The sequence below is a fragment of the Hylobates moloch genome, unplaced genomic scaffold (genome assembly GCF_009828535.3).
Source record: "Hylobates moloch isolate HMO894 unplaced genomic scaffold, HMol_V3 SCAFFOLD_6, whole genome shotgun sequence".
Classification (NCBI taxonomy): domain Eukaryota; kingdom Metazoa; phylum Chordata; class Mammalia; order Primates; family Hylobatidae; genus Hylobates; species Hylobates moloch.
Genome location: NW_026652281.1, coordinates 57,306,449 through 57,322,652, shown reverse-complemented (window position 1 = coordinate 57,322,652; position 16,204 = coordinate 57,306,449). Strand labels below are relative to the sequence as shown.

The 16,204-nt window shown below is 36.1% G+C and overlaps 1 protein-coding gene across 1 annotated transcript in view; it reads left to right on the top strand.

Annotated features, from left to right (window-relative positions):
- The window catches only part of ADGRV1 (adhesion G protein-coupled receptor V1), a 597,511-nt gene that overhangs the window by 287,992 nt on the left and 293,315 nt on the right, over positions 1-16,204 (top strand). Inside the window, exons 80-83 of the mRNA XM_032156840.2 lie at positions 2,862-3,111; positions 3,642-3,781; positions 5,317-5,477; positions 13,489-13,589. Of these exons, the coding sequence (XP_032012731.1) occupies positions 2,862-3,111; positions 3,642-3,781; positions 5,317-5,477; positions 13,489-13,589 (652 nt within the window). The remainder of the gene's footprint in view (positions 1-2,861; positions 3,112-3,641; positions 3,782-5,316; positions 5,478-13,488; positions 13,590-16,204) is intronic.

Sequence of the window (16,204 nt, the reverse complement as noted above, 5' to 3'; positions counted from 1 at the left end):
TGCATATTGAGTCCCATATCTGTGCCTTCAAAGGCCCAGTGAGAACTCAAGAGCTTATAAGATGCACAAAAAGAGTGGCCTTTTCTGTTTTGTTGACTGCTGTATTCCTCAGGCCTAGAATAGTGTCTGGTATGTGGTAGATTTTCAATGGTTACAATAAAATGAGGGAGTAGAATGAGTAAATGAATCAACATGTTTTCTGCCATATGCTTCCACTAAATAGACTTACCTTTCCTTTTGAGTTGTCTAGGAAGAGGAAACAGCGTGTACAGTGGCAGTCAGGCAAGAATTAGCACGGTATGTTTGGGGAGCTCATCAGTTTTTTAAAGATTGAACATGGAGTGAGCTAGGTAGGGTGTGTGTGTGTGTGTGTGTGTGTGTGTGTGTGAGAGAGAGAGAGAGAGAGAGAGAAAGAGAGAGAGAGAGAGAATGAATCTGACTTTGGATTTTAGAGACATTATATCGAGAAGAGTGTTAAAGTTTAGAGAATAGGGCAAATAAAGAAATAGGAAAACCACATAGGGGATTACTGTTCAGGTAAAAGAAATGAGGACTGAAATTAAGGCAGGGACATGGGAGGGTGTTACCTTGAAAATAATTAGGTGGTAGAATTAATATGAAGATGACAAATTGAACACAGAAAATAAGAGAGAGATCAAGACTAGTTTGTTTACTCAGGAAGCCCTAATGATGCCGAACATTCTGATATGCATTATTTATACATTGTCTTGAGCAATATCAAGGGTGTCTGCTGAGAGTTAAGCATTTGGGGAGTGAGCAAGGATATTGAGGAGAATGACGGAATCTAGAACAATCACTTGGAAGCCAAGTAAAAATAATGCCAAGTGGCACTGAGGGTCCAACTGAGGTTGGTCACTGTGAATTTGCAGTGATGCCAATCTACATGTCAATGTGGGAGTTTTCCCCCTCATATCAACTTAGGTATAAAGCAGGCTGTGGGATCGATCAAGGTGAGTGCATTTGAGGGACATAGGTGTCATAGGATAAGGTGTCAGGGAAATTATGGTTATCAGCAAATAGGAGGTGTCAGGAATTTGTTAGGCTTGCATCAAGGTTAGGAAGAGTCACTGCATGCGGTGATGTTCTTAGTTTGCCAAGATAACAGAGTCCCTGACTGGACTGTCCCTAACTGGACTGACTCTCAGTAGATGACAAAGAGTGGGAGGGGAAAAGGGATGTGGAGTCACATGTATGAGGTTCACTGGTCTCTTCCACATTGTATCTGGTCAGGGTGTCTGCAGTGACACCTTTTAGGCTGAGAGTCACCACTGAAGATGTGGTAACTTCAGATTAAAAGATGAGATTTTGACAAGTTATGGTGGAGGTGGAGGTATGTAAGGTCCATACAAATTGAGGTGTTTCAATAGGAGACATGGACAAAGGACCTAGAGCCCCAGGTGAATAAATGGATTCAGTTCAGATATTTGAAGGCACCAATTCAAATAGGGTAGCTGAGGTTACAGAGGAGATTTTTTTAGAGGATGTATCACTACAAGAAAAAGTTGACCCTTACTCTTTCTTTTCCTGACTCAGTTTAAAATTCTGTGCTCCATTTCCTACGTCTAGGGTCTTGACAAGATATCATGTAAATCTGTGATGTAGTTATACATGCTCTACATCTATTGTGACATATATAACTTTTAACATTTAATGCATAAATCTTACCCCAATATTCTAATATTCTCTCAACTTTTCCAGGCAGGTTTAAGATCTGATTTATCTATGTGTCTCCTGATTGTTTGCAAACGTGATGGGTCAGCCAACAGGATGCATCTGATTCTCTGGGGGACTGGTTACAAATATAAATTCCTAGAACCCCTAATCCCCTCCCTCAGTAGGGATTCTGATTTAGTAAATCTGCGATGTAATCTAGAAATCTGTACTTTAAAACAAACTTCCAAGTAATTTCAATGCACACTGAAGTTTAGAAGCAATTTCACTGAGTCCAGGCTCTTATTATGCCTAGTAGATCTTCAAAACAGATTTGTTAAGTGAAAAAAGATCACTGTTCAGTGCTGTTTCTCTTGTCAGTCAAATAAGATTATATTAGCCAGGCTCTGGTGGATTAGAAAGGCATGAGGTAAACTCTTTTTTTTTTTTTTTTTTTTTGAGACGGAGTCTCGCTCTCTCACCCAGGCTGGAGTGCAGTGGCGCGATCTCGGCTCACTGCAAGCTCCGCCTCCCGGGTTCACGCCATTCTCCTACCTCAGCCTCTCCGAGTAGCTGGGACTACAGGCGCCCACCACCACGCCTGGCTAATTTTTTGTATTTTTAGTAGAGACGGGGTTTCACCGTGGTCTCGATCTCCTGACCTCGTGATCCGCCTGCCTCGGCCTCCCAAAGTGCTGGGATTACAAGCGTGAGCCACCGCGCCCGGCCTGGCGTGAGGTAAACTCTTGTTGAAAACATGGGCCTAGATATATAAAGTTTATGATGTTCTTAAATAAAGCGAAGGGCTTTAGCTCAGTGGGGGACATGCTTTTCTCAACCTATTTGAGCAATGCTGATGTGACTAACATAGAAAAGCACACTTTTAAAGACATAGATTTCATCTTTATAGCCACAGATTTCATCTTGATATCCATAAAACAGTTTTCAAAAACCTATGTTTTAGGTCACTAGGAGGATCAAGCAAGAGGATGCAGAAAATTCTGTGCAAAAAATCATGACAATTATCCACAAAAGAACTGAAGGCACATTCTATCTACTGCTTCTGGGTTTGTTGTGTGATTGTTATACATAAAGAATAGAATCCAAGTGTAATGCACTCTAACAAATGTAAGTGGATATATGTATTCAAATACATGCCATTTTTACGGACCTTTGCTTTTCTGTTGTAGAAGCAAAACCATCCTTGATAGTTGCCCATATTTGTCAATATTGGCTCTTCACTGGTATCCTCAGCAAATCAATGGACACAAATTTGAAGGAAAGGAAGGAGATTACATTCGAATTCCAGAGAGGCTACTGGATGTCCAGGATGCAGAAATAATGGCTGGGAAAAGTATATGTAAATTAATCCAGTTTACAGAGTATGGCAGCCAACAGTGGTTTATAAGTGGAAACAATCTTCCTACCCTGAAAAATAAGGTAATCTTTCATTTAAAACACTTATGTGGTTGGAATCTGATTTATTTCTTTAGCAGGCACACTCGGAATGCATTTGTTTGATCACAGTTTTGATAAGTGCTACACATGGTGAACTAATATGAAATGTGTTCCATCTTTATGAACTATTTGTAGAAAGTTTAGTTTCTAAATGAGTTGGAAATATTTCCTTCATGTTTTGAGTAAAATACATATTACATGTGTGGGGAAAGTAAAAAATATATAGCTTTAACTAATATACTATTACGTACTTAACTTTTAATGAAGTCATCCAGTTAGAGTCAAAGTGAGTGTTGTCAGCTGAAGACTGCTGAATGGCTAAGGCGGGGTAGAAAGGGCACAATGGAAAACCAATCGGATGTCCTGCATGCATAAGTAAGCTAATACTAACAGTGAGAGAAAACAAGTGACTGTAGCTACTAGAAAAATGAAGTCAAGTTCAGGGTAAGAGACTCAGTCATTATACCAATTGTAAAACATCATTATATGTTCTGTTGTTTTTAACATTCTAGGTATTATCTTTGAGTGTGAAAGGTCAGAGTTCACAACTCCTGACTAATGACAATGAGGTTCTCTACAGGATTTATGCTGCTGAGCCTAGAATTATTCCTCAGACATCTCTGTGTCTCCTTTGGAATCAGGCTGCTGCAAGGTACTTATTAATAAGTTAAAAAAATCAGAATTTGGTCCTTCCCCATTTTGGTGCCAGTGAGCTTAATGTTTTGTACTGAGCATAGATGGTGGCCCCAGATGACATTAGACTGGAAAATAACCTCCACAATAAATAAGAGGAAGCAGCATAGGAAATGGTCTAGTATTGTTCTGATGGCAAATGCAGCCCAGCATTTCAATATGTGGGTAGCACATTATTTACTTTTTCATTTTTACTACTTTCATGGGATGTAGCATGAGTTTTGCTCAGTTCTGATAACCTTGAAGTTACTAGTAAATTTATTGGGCAGGAACGAAATTCCTTCTTTTATCCTTTCCATTTGGGCTTGTGGTTCTGGAAGCTGATGCCTTGTGTTTAAGAGGAATCAGCGGGAATTTATAATTCTAGTCCACATGGCTTGGAGTACATTTTGAGATTAAATCCATGGACACAAATGGGAAGGAAAGAATCATTCTTTCTTTGAATCTCCTCGGCCTCAAGCCTCAGGTTTCTGAGCAATTACAGTCACTAGGAGCTCAGTCAATGCTGCAGGATCAGGCAGTGCTGGCCTAGAAGGGTCTAGGGTTCCTGTCAGCCGCTTGATTTTGTTTATTACTGAATTTCAGCCACGCAAACTAAAATTCTAAATAGGTTTAATATAATAGCTTAGTTTGGTAACCAACTTTCCTCAAAAACACTGAAATTTCTGCTCTCTTTCTCTTAAAAAAATTCCACTTGAAATTTCTTCCTAGGTTTAAAACAGATCTTAAACCTAATAAATAGATACTCTGAAATCTTCAATATATAATTAATAATGAGTGTTTCAAGCTGCATCTGGAGTTTAGGTAAGGAAGTTTTAGGTCCTTAAAAAAGTAAAGAAATTAAGACGCATTTTAAGGGAAGAGGCTCAAGCGATAGTCTGAGGAAGGCTCAGAAGGCTTGGCATCAGATGCAATGTTTGCTAAAATCATGACATGGTTTTTCTGCTAAATTAGCCAGAATTCATAAAGGAAACACTTTTAAGAACCTTAGAAAACATACACATAAGTCACTTCAAAGTAGAAAAAAATTGAGGAAGAAATCTTAGATAACAATACAAGTAATTTATGTGGTTGAAAATAAAAGGACTTGTGGAAAACAAAAAACAAAAAGAGTCAACACATATCACAGCCATGTTGTTCTTGTGGGAGTTTTGAATGCTAGAGAAGAGTGCCTTTTATTGAACATGTCGGGTAGATTTGCTAGATTAGGTAGGAATTTGTACTGCCCTGTTGAGAGGACAAGCTCCTTTGGTACCAGTAATGCCTTCAAAGCTTTGGTTGGTATTTAGGCTGCTTCTTAAGACATCCTGTGGAATCTGTTATGTCATGTCCTGGGCAAGATATTCCCTTCACTGTTTCTTCTTGAAAATGTGGTCTACTTAAGTCTTGAGTAAAGAACACTTAAGTTCAGTAAGCTATTTTTTCTTTAAAAACCATCTCAACACCTTAAGTATTGATGAAAGAGGAAAAATGACTATTGTGTTTTTGCCCTAGCTGGTTGTCTGACAGTCAATTTTGCAAAGTGGTTGAGGAAACTGCAGACTCTGTGGAATGTGCCTGTTCACACATGTCTGTGTATGCTGTCTATGCTCAGACTGACAACTTGTCTTCATACAATGAAGCCTTCTTCACTTCTGGATTTATATGTATCTCAGGTCAGTGACAGTATTTTTGAATCAATGGTTATAAATATTCATGAAAATGAAAGTCTGTTTTCCCATAATCCTTTTATATATGCAAGATGCAGACATACCATAATTCATCAGCACTAGGAGAAAACAAACTTTTTCATTGTCTTATTCATTAATTAATTCAACAAATATTTATGGAGGGCCATCTCTATACTGAGGATACAGTAAAGAATGAGACACAGTTTCACCCCATAAAGAATATGTAATACAGTGTAGGATAGAAGCTAGATAATAGGTAAGGAAAGGCTATAGTTTATAGTACCATGGTTTAGAGGGCAGGTTCTGCAGTTACAATGTGAGGACTATGTAACAGATTAAGTAATACATACAAAGAATTTTCCAAAAAATACATGCAAAGAATTTTGTATTTTTATTGTTTTTAAAGCTACCTCATGGTTAGATTTTGTATTCTACAACTTAAGAATTGTGAATATGCCAACCACTGTGTTAAAAAATAAATCATCTTTCACATTCCACATCTAGGCCTCATTTTTGGCAGTAAGAAGAAATTAAATTGTATTAATGTCTGTCAAACTATTTACCTACAACTTAACAATAGAAGTATTATTATTTGCTGTATTAATTATATGGTTGGGCATCTGAGAATTCCTTAAACTATAATTCTATGCCCCACCCTCACCCATTCTGTGCCCTGATTCTCTTCTTTCAGCCCCACAACTTTTTCTATGAACAAGGTGCTATACAGTGAATTAAATTAAGAGCTGGGCATAGGGTAATGGTTAAAAAATGCAAACTTTGGAGCCAGACTGCTTGGGTTCAAATTCTAATTATGCTGTTAGCTAGTTGTGGGACCTGGATCAAATTACTTAGTTTCTCTATACTTCATTTTTCCCACCCATGATATTTGATTATAAATTGTGTCTGTGTAACAGGGTGATAAATATATGAAGTCAGACATTTCTAACATTCTGCTTTAGTGATATTTTGTCTGTAAATGTGATTATTACTGAATGCATATCTCTCGTATTTGGTATGTAAACAGTCTAATAGTCATTATCTTTTAGGAAGTTTTTCTGGAGATAGAATCAAGTAATTAATTACTATTCTTTGTTCTGGTTGCCAGTCTTTCCAATATAACTTTATTTTATATAGTTATAAATTTTCTTTAATGTATTTTAATTCTGAACTTAACTTCAATTTAATAGCAAGATAATAACTTCTTATTCTTAATATCTTTCATAAAGGATGACATTTCTTATTTAATAGAATCTTCTAGGTCCGTATAGTTCCAAAATCAGATGGAGACATCCTATTTTACTTTTATGCTAATATATTTAAAGAGCAAAGAAATTTTATGGAATGATGAAATAAAATCAAAAGATACAATGTTGAAATACAATCTAGATGTCATTTTACATGTTTCCATACAGACATAGGTTTATGTGCTGCTATGACCCACAAAATCCCTTGCTTGTTCCCAAAGACTGAATATATATAAAAAAAAAGGAGTTTTAAAAACTAAAGAGAGAATGTTATCCTGATTTTATAGAAAACTAGTAGGACTGACTATAATGAGTTTCCTGGAGAATCATTAATATATACCTGTATATCTTTTCTGCAACTTCTTCTAGAAAAGGCTACATGGATTTGCTCATATATTTGAGAATCAACACCTAAATGTTAGTATCTGCTTTTATCACTTTTGACTTGGAGTCATATTTGAAATTATTTTATTCTCTCTGTCCATGTCATATTGTTATGTAATTGCATGTTCTGTCAATAAGGAGACACAAAGTCTTGTCTTTGTACCTCAGTTTCAGCTCATCCCTCAGGGCTGGATGAATTCCCATCCCTCTGATGGATCTCCAGGAACCAGAAAAGGAATTTTATATATCTTATATTCATATTCTTTATATATCTTATATACATATTCTATAATTTAGGTCAGGACACATCGAATATCACTCTGAACTTGATAGAACTTGGCTAGTACTTTTCCTGAAATACAGCAATATACAATTAGACAGGAATTTAACCTTTTTTTAAAAAAACAGAGTAGATCACAATGTATCGGTACCAATTCTAGTTTGCAGTTCTGTTTACTATACTAGAGCAGAACTACCCAAATGATCAAAGTGTGTGAAATAGTTGTAGAGGCCAAAAAGCTTACCACTTCTCAGCTTAGAAAGATGAAAGAAAAGGGCATATACCTGTGACTTAAAATTGTAAACTAGTTTGCCAACTATCAGAAAATTAAACTAAGATCATTCCTTGAGGTTAAAATGAAAGGACAAATCATCCATTGCTGTGTGCATTAGAGTGCAGCATTATGGAACTCAACACAAAGATGGCTTGGGAGAAATATAACAAAATAATTACATAATAAAGCCATAATTTTGTAGTGTAATTATTAAGAAACTTCAGCATGGTTTGAGATACACATTGCTATTTTGAGGATGTCAAGGAAGCCTACTCTGCCTTCCCATAACTCTTTTGATATTGTGCTATCAAAGATAAGACTATTGGTTATGCTACTGCATTGAGTTTGACTCTGAATACAAGTCTTATATCTTGTAATCTTTTTTTTTTTTGGAGATGGAGCACCACCACACTTGGCAAATTTTTGTATTTTTTATAGAGATAGGGTTTTGCCATGCTGCCCAGGCTGGTCTCAAACTCCTGGACTCAAGCGATCTTTCCACCTCACCCTCTCAAAGTGCTGGGATTGCAAGTGTGAACCACCATGCCTGGCCAATATAGACATATTATTTGGGATGAATTTGGCTACAAGTAACAGAGGATAACTCAAAGATATCTTAAACAAATAGATTTAGTTCCCAGATTAATTAATTCAGTATCTTAATGGTGTTGTCAGGAGCCCAGGCTCTTCTCTTTTTATCCTCAAGGATTTTTTTCCCTCAGCTTTGTTTGTACGTTGTCTTAAGCTGGCTGTAGCAACTCTAAGCATCACACTAGCAATGTCCAGGCTTGCCAGGGGAAAAGCTCTTATTTGGGTCCAGTTTTAAAAGCAGTGAGAACTTTCCTAAAAGCCACCCAAAATGTTTTCCCTTGTGTCTTTTTGATCAGAATTATATTCTGTGTCCTTTCATAACTAGTCTGTGTCTTGGAGAAGATCCATATAGAAATACAGAGAGACAAGCACTGAAAGAGCAGTAAGGATTTATCTTTCTGAACATTGCCCAGCAGTCCCTGGCATATACTAGTTCATTGGTTGTTTTGTAGTGATGGTGGGAGTGAGGCAAGCGGGCGCAGGAGTTCCTACTATATTGCTCAGGCTGGTCTCTAAAACTTCTGGCCTCAAGCGATCCTCCTGCCTGAATCTCCCAAAGTGCTTGAATTACAGCTGTGAGTCACCACACCAACCTGATATACAGTAGTTTTAATAGATATTTGTTAAGTAAATAAATACACAGTATTGATCTGATGATATCCTCCAATAATGAGATGTATTTTTGCTGTGTGTCAAGTTCATACTTTCAAGTGCCATACCATATTTTTATAGCCATTTTTAATAAAAATTATTTTATTTATTTATTTTGAGATGGTGTCTCTCTCTGTTGCCCAGGGTGGAGTGCAATGGTGTGATCTTGGCTCATTGCAACTTCTGCCTTCTGGGCTCAAGCGAGTCTCCTGCCTCAGCCTCCTGGGTAGCTGGGATTACAGTCACCGTGCCTGGATAATTTAAAAAATTATTTTAAAATATGGCATATTCTTTCTTGCCTTCACTTAGGATAGTTTAACACAACACTCTCCAATAGAGTTTTCCAGGATGATGGGGATATTTTACAGTCTAGTATGGTAGCCACTAGTCACCAGTGGTGCCTGAGCCCTTGAAATATGGCTTATACAAGTGCAAAGCTGAATTTTTAAGTCTATTTCATTTTATTAATGAAAATTTAAATTTAAGGCTGGGTGCTGTGGCTCACGCCTTTAATCTCAGCACTTTGGGAGGCCAGGAGTTCAAGATCAGCCTGGGCAACGTAGTGAGACCCTGTCTCTACATAAAGTGAAAAAAAAAAATTAGCCAAGAATGATGGCACATGCTATAGTCCCAGCTACTCAGGTGGCTGAGACAGGAGGATTGCTTGAGTTCAGGAGTTCAAGGCTGCAGTGAGCTATGACCATGCCACTGCACTGCAGCCTGGGAGATTGAGCAAGACCCTGTCTCTTAAAAAATAATAATAATAATGAAAATTTAAACTTTAATACCCACATGTGACTAGTGGCTATTGTATTGAATAGTGTTAAGTTCAACCACCCTGTTTATCTGGAGTCTTGTCTCCTGGCAACCTCACCGCTCTAGAATAACTCCTTTCCCCTAATACACAGAACTTTTATACTGTAAAATGCTTCGTACTGACTTTTGTTCATACTAGAAATTTTTTTTTTTTTCTTTTTTTGAGACGGAGTTTCACTCTTGTTGCCCAGGCTGAAGTGCAATGGCATAATCTCAGTTCATTGTAACCTCCGCCTCCAGGGTTCAAGCACTTCTCCTGCCTCAGCCTCCCGAGTAGCTGGGATTACAGGTGCTGGCCACCATGCCCGGCTAATTTTTGTATTTTTAGTGGAGACGGGGTTTTGTGCCTTTAGCTTATTAGTAGCAGTAACCAAAAGGCATTATGCTGAGGAGAGAGTTGCAGAAACATGGGAATCAATAGTGATAAGCAACAAAAAGTAGAAAAAGTGACAAGCACAGCAGTTAGGTTGGTGCAAAAGTAATTGCAGTTTTTGAAATTAAAATTAATTAAAATTAGTTGCCAAAACCATCATTATTTTTGCACCAACCTAATACATTAGGTGGGATAATAAAAAAAAGCCTAAGCTAAAAAGCTAATAGTAGATTTAATAATGAAATAATGATAATTTGGTTTTATTTGGATTTATTTGTAGAGAAGGCAGACAGATAAACAGATAATTTATAAATATTTTAAGGAAAATTTCATGAGAAAATGTACTAATACTTGTCTTGTGAAGGAGTAAACTTATTTGGAAAGTATCTCTCATTCTTAAGTGATGCCAAGTAATAAAGATGTTTACAAACATATGTAATGTACATATGTAATTTATGTACGAACATTTCATATGTTTGTATGCATACAAACTTTCAAATATTGTATAGATAGATAAGAGAATCTGTAGTCAAGTGTGATAATAAAAGACTTTAGCTGTTTTTTACTAATTAGATGTTCTTTTACAACCGAATCTGTAATCTACATAGTGGTGGGAAAAAAAAGAAAAGACAAATTACTCAATTAGCTGCTTGTTTTGTCTACATCATTGCCAAGAAATCTATTTTTAAAAAAAACTGTTCAGAGTATACCTTTAAGTAATACCTGGAATTGTGATACTTTATTTTTTAAAATTTTTATTTATTTATCTTTTTTTTTTTTGTGGAGACGGAGTCTCACCCATGCTGGATTGCAGTGGTGTGATCTTGGCTCACTGCAACCTCTGCCTCCAGGATTCAAGTGATTCTCCTGCCTCAGCCTCCCAGGTAGCTGGGACTACAGGTGCGTGCCACCACGCCCGGCTAATTTTTTGTATTTTTAGTAGAGACAAGGTTTCACCATGTTAGCCAGGATGGATGTGATCTCCTGACCTCGTGATCTGTCCACCTTGGCCACCCAAAGTGCTGGGATTACAGGCGTGAGCCACCACGCCCAACTATACTTTATTTTTTAAAAAGTCATTCTATTTAGAGTTATAACACTTTATGCTTTGTAATTTGCATATTTATATTAAGGAATTTAAACCAAAAAGTTTCTGCAATTAAAAAAATGATTTCTAAGTTTAAATAGATGTTAAATATAGCTATTTAATTTCAGATGAAAAAATAAAAGATAAGTATTTAGTATATAGTGTCTTAGAAACCTGATAATTGAAATAATTATTTCTTTAAATTTTAGGTATTCAATACCCTCACCCAAGCCAGATGAGTTTCCCTAGACTAGGACCCATCCTGTTTTAGGTTTTCAGCAATATTCTCCCCTAGGTAAAAAATGCATCTAGATAATTATGATGCATTATAGTTATAGGCTGGTAGAATCTCACCTATCTTCCTGCCACTGGCTTTGAATCCTGAACTGCCACCAGGTGTCATGCTAGCATTTTAATTGAAGCCTAATATACTTAATTAAATATTTCTGAGCTGGTCAAATTTAGTATACTAAATGTATATCATGAAACAGGAGTATAATAGAGCATTACTAAGTTAAAGGAAAAGGCTATAAATAAGCTCTTCTTGTGCGCTAGAAAAAACAGTTGACTTGTGTATTTCTCCTTGCTCAGCACTAATTCCTTGCCTCACATTGTTATCATCTACCACAGTCAACTTATAGCAGAGCACATATTTGTGACCATGTGCCTTAAAATGAAAAAGAAAACCTTGCAAAGCCTGCTTTAAAGTCAGTATATTACACACACACATACACAGACACACGCATGCACACATACGTGCACAGGCATGCACATTCACACACTCAACTTAAGACTTGAATTTAAGCTGGCTTTTATCATCCTAGGGAATTCAAAGTATACATTACTTGAGTTCTGAGCATCGGCTCCAATAGTATATAGACTACCTAAGTCAAGATGCACAATATCTGGCATGATTCTGCAGTTTCTGAAGATAACACTCTGTACTTGTGTGGGTGGATTTTGAAGCCAGCCCCAGGACCTACACACTTGTTCCAGAACACCCCATGGAAGCCTTCCCAAAAAACGGATTGCTCCAGATTTCTTGGCCAAATTTCTAGGCCGAAAGCCTTGACTAATGCAAAGCTTCCCTTGTTGTGGAGAGCCTTGTCTACCTTGTTAAAATATAAAAATATAACTCAAATGGTTTATCAAAAAGAAGTTATGAGAAAATGAGTCACAAGACCCCATGTGGACCTTTTGCAGACGCCCAGTCCACTTATGCCAACATGCAGTGTATTCTGAAAGTTTGTTCCACAGCTTCAAAAGAAAACGAAATGTTAAATGAGTGCAGTGCCTCCTGTTTATTAAGGAGGCACTGATATAACTAAATGAGGTTGTGCATGCAAAGCACATGGCAAAGCAGTATACATATGTCAATTGCTGTTATGTTTCAGTAAGCCTTAGACGAAATAACCCTACTGAGAATAAGAGTGGAGTAAAAGCTTAAGTGAAAAAGCAAATAGGTTATCATATGCAGCACATTTAAGTCTTAAAAGGCAGAAAATATTTTTAAAATATGTGTATACTCTGCCTTTAAAAATCTAACATTAAAAGAAGTTTATATGAATTGCAAGATAAAAGATTTGTTGGATTAGTGCTAAGGTTCTAACTATCCCCTTGAAGTAGTGTAAACAGGTGAATTCAAACAAACTCAAAGATAATAAGAATAATTTTCTTCGTACAACTTAGAAATTTAAAAGTTTAAGTTAAAAGTCATTGTGGAGAAAATAGCACATTTTCTTCCAGGTTTGGGAATCCAGTAGTGCAAAGTTGCCTTAAAATTCATAACTAACACTATTGTAACTACATAACTATTTCTAATAGATAAAAAAAGGGGTAATTACCAATCCTGAGTTTTGGTAGGACCATTCAAAATTTTATGACTGAAAAATCCTATTCACATCCCTGAATATTTCTATTTCCCCAAGCCACCTGTTCTTAGAAAGTTAGATTGCAATTTGATTCTTTCTTAAACAATAAAACTTGACTTCTGTAAATATAGAAAACCAAGGGCCTAATAAAGTTATTAATCTGCCTAATTTGTAATTTCGTTTTAGTGGAGAAGTGAACATGTAGATATTTATAGTTGTCCATTGGGCTTAACTGATAAGTGTGAAAATCTCACTTGTCATGGAAAATGGAGTAGATTACAATTGCCATGCCATCTTTTCCAGAGGTACTGGGCAGAGGCAGGTGCAGACCTGACATGTCTAGCTGCCCCCAAAGATTCTTCCTATGATGCTGTTAGAATTTTCATGGATTATTAAACCATATGTGGACTTTTTTGTTCCTACAGGTCTTTGCTTGGCTGTTCTTTCCCATGTCTTCTGTGCCAGGTACTCCATGTTTGCAGCTAAACTTCTGACTCACATGATGGCAGCCAGCTTAGGTACACAGGTAGGAGAGCGCTGGTATTTATGATTTATCGTGAGATGTTTGTGTTTCTTCTTCTTTGGTTCTTGAACTGAGTGTAAAAGTAAAGTTTAATCTCAGTTTAGTTGAAATAAACTTGTTTAGTTTTGCAGTGGAAGAGAATGGGGACAGGAGAGTCATATAACGAGAATCAGGCCTAAAATGCTTCTTTCTACAGAGAAGCACCTTAATATCATTGCTTACAAAAAAAATAGCTTCTTATCACAAAGCATCTTATTGTCAGCTAATATATGCTGAATGTATTTGTAATTCATATATACATTAAAATTAACATATTTTATTAATCTGTTTGAAATATGCTGTGTTATAAATTCTTTATGTTTAGGGCATTAAGATGATATAAACTTTTAAAGCATCTGGACACTATGTATTTTTTCTTATAATATAATAGTTTGATAGAACATTTTCTTTTGAAAAATCAGTTTTCTATGGTAGAAGAAACTGAAAAACAATGACTTATTAGCACACAATGTATTTAGTTTAAAGCACCGTGTAAAGCACAGAAACTAGAATAAAAGATGAAATTAGATGCTTTTTCTATCCATATGGTGTTTATAGTCTAGAAAAGTAGATGTACATATAAATAACTATAATTCAGTGTGATGTGTGAACATAGACCATTCACAAACCATGTGAAAATAGATGAAGGCTTAATTCATTTTTTTCATTTTTCTCTGAAGGTCAAGAAAGTCTTCATAGAGGAGATGATATTGAGCTGGGACTCAAATGAGTGAAAATTCAGTTTGTTGTTAAGGACTAAAAAGGGCCTAGACATTTATATACACAAAGGAAAAAAAGCATTACCACTTCTACTTTAAGGCTGAAATTATAGATCCAGGCAGAAAGAATATTCTGTATAATGCTCTTATTGAGATAATTTTTAATATTGTTTTATAAAATTAAAAAATCCCACTTTTCTGGATGGGGAGACACTTCTGCAATACAGACAGTACTCTATTAATTGGGTGCTGGTCATATGTGTGTATTCAATTTCTGTGTATTTATTGTGCTGTGGACATGATTTGCATAGTTTTTTAGAATGCTAAAGTGCATTTATTGAACTCTGGATAGAACTTGAAAAAAAATAGCATTTGTGGAGAAGCTGAAATATAAAATGGAAAATTATCTTAAACATTGGGATTCTGTCACCCTTTTTTGTTCTAGGAGTGAAAATGACCTGTAAATTCCATAACTCTATTTTTCAGGGAATAATTAAGTGCTGGATTCTAAGCAGAGGTCTCTGATTGGGTTTTTAAAGGCTCTATGAGCTATGAGAAGTAGCAGTGGTTACCAAAGGGGCTTGCTTTGAATTTCACAAGGCTATTTATATTGCCTTTGTAACCTGCCTAGCTGTCTGATCTCGCCTTTGCTTCTTGAATCTAAGATCTTAGAAAACCCGCCTTCCATAATTAGAGTTTACTTGGCTTTATTCACCACCCACTCTGGTGATTTTTTGGCAGCAGAATTTGTACAAGACTTAATTATAGCACTATAGAATTACAGACAACTCTTCAGTGTCCTAGCAGACAAATTTGCTCTTGTCTAGGGATGTGAAAGACAAAACCAGGATTTCTATGTTGGAGCATTGACTTTTGATTCATATTGTACTTAACATTGATTTTGGACAAAACGGTTAGTCTTATCCATGTTTTTCAGTATATTTTTAGAATAAATGAAACAATGTGGCATGAAAAATCATGTAATGTATGACTTGTGACATGAAATAACTAAAAAAGTATTTTCATAGCTCATTTTTGGCAGGAAGAATTGGTATGTTATTGATAGAAAATGGTTTATTTCAAAATGCTTTATCTACTAGATTTAACAATACCCTCTGAGTTAAGAAGAATAGTTATCTCCCTTAAAACCTTTTAGTTAAGGCTTTAAAAATTTCCTAGACCTCCCAAAACAAGAAGCTGACTACAGTAAGTTGGGCCCCCAACCTATCTAAATTTTAAAGTCATGTTTATAGCTCCAGTTATAGAATCTTGCCAACAGGAGTTATTACAGTTCCAGCCTTGGATCTTTCATTTGGGATCCGCTGTCAATGTTATATTGTCATTTTTGGAGGTTAAATTAACTGTAGAGAAGTCTTAAAAAAAATACAGGCTTGGCCTGTGGTTCTTTAGCTAAGAGGGAAAATTCTATAGCTGACCTAGAGTGTTTGAGTTGTGAATACTTTGCAGACAAGTCTGCCAAGACCATTCATTTTTCAAATCTTTATTAATGAACTAGGACTAAGTAGAATGGCTTTTGTGGAGAAGGAAAGAATGGAAATGTGATAGTCCTGGACTTCCTTTTGGAGCAGTGTGGTATAATGGGTCCGTGAATCAGAAAGTCAGGAAAATATGCTCGTCCAGCTCTACTTTCTACTTCTAGAAATATGTAGACTATTACAACTATAATTTATTGTGTATGTGTATATATATATATATTCATGATTGGAGGAATATAGATACAAATCCAAAGATTATTCCTGCTTTAAAAATCAAGATTCTGCTTTTATCTGGAATTTGTCATTATAGCACCCTTTTGAATCATTGACTATAAAATACCAGTAGGTGGCAGTAGAAGATTTA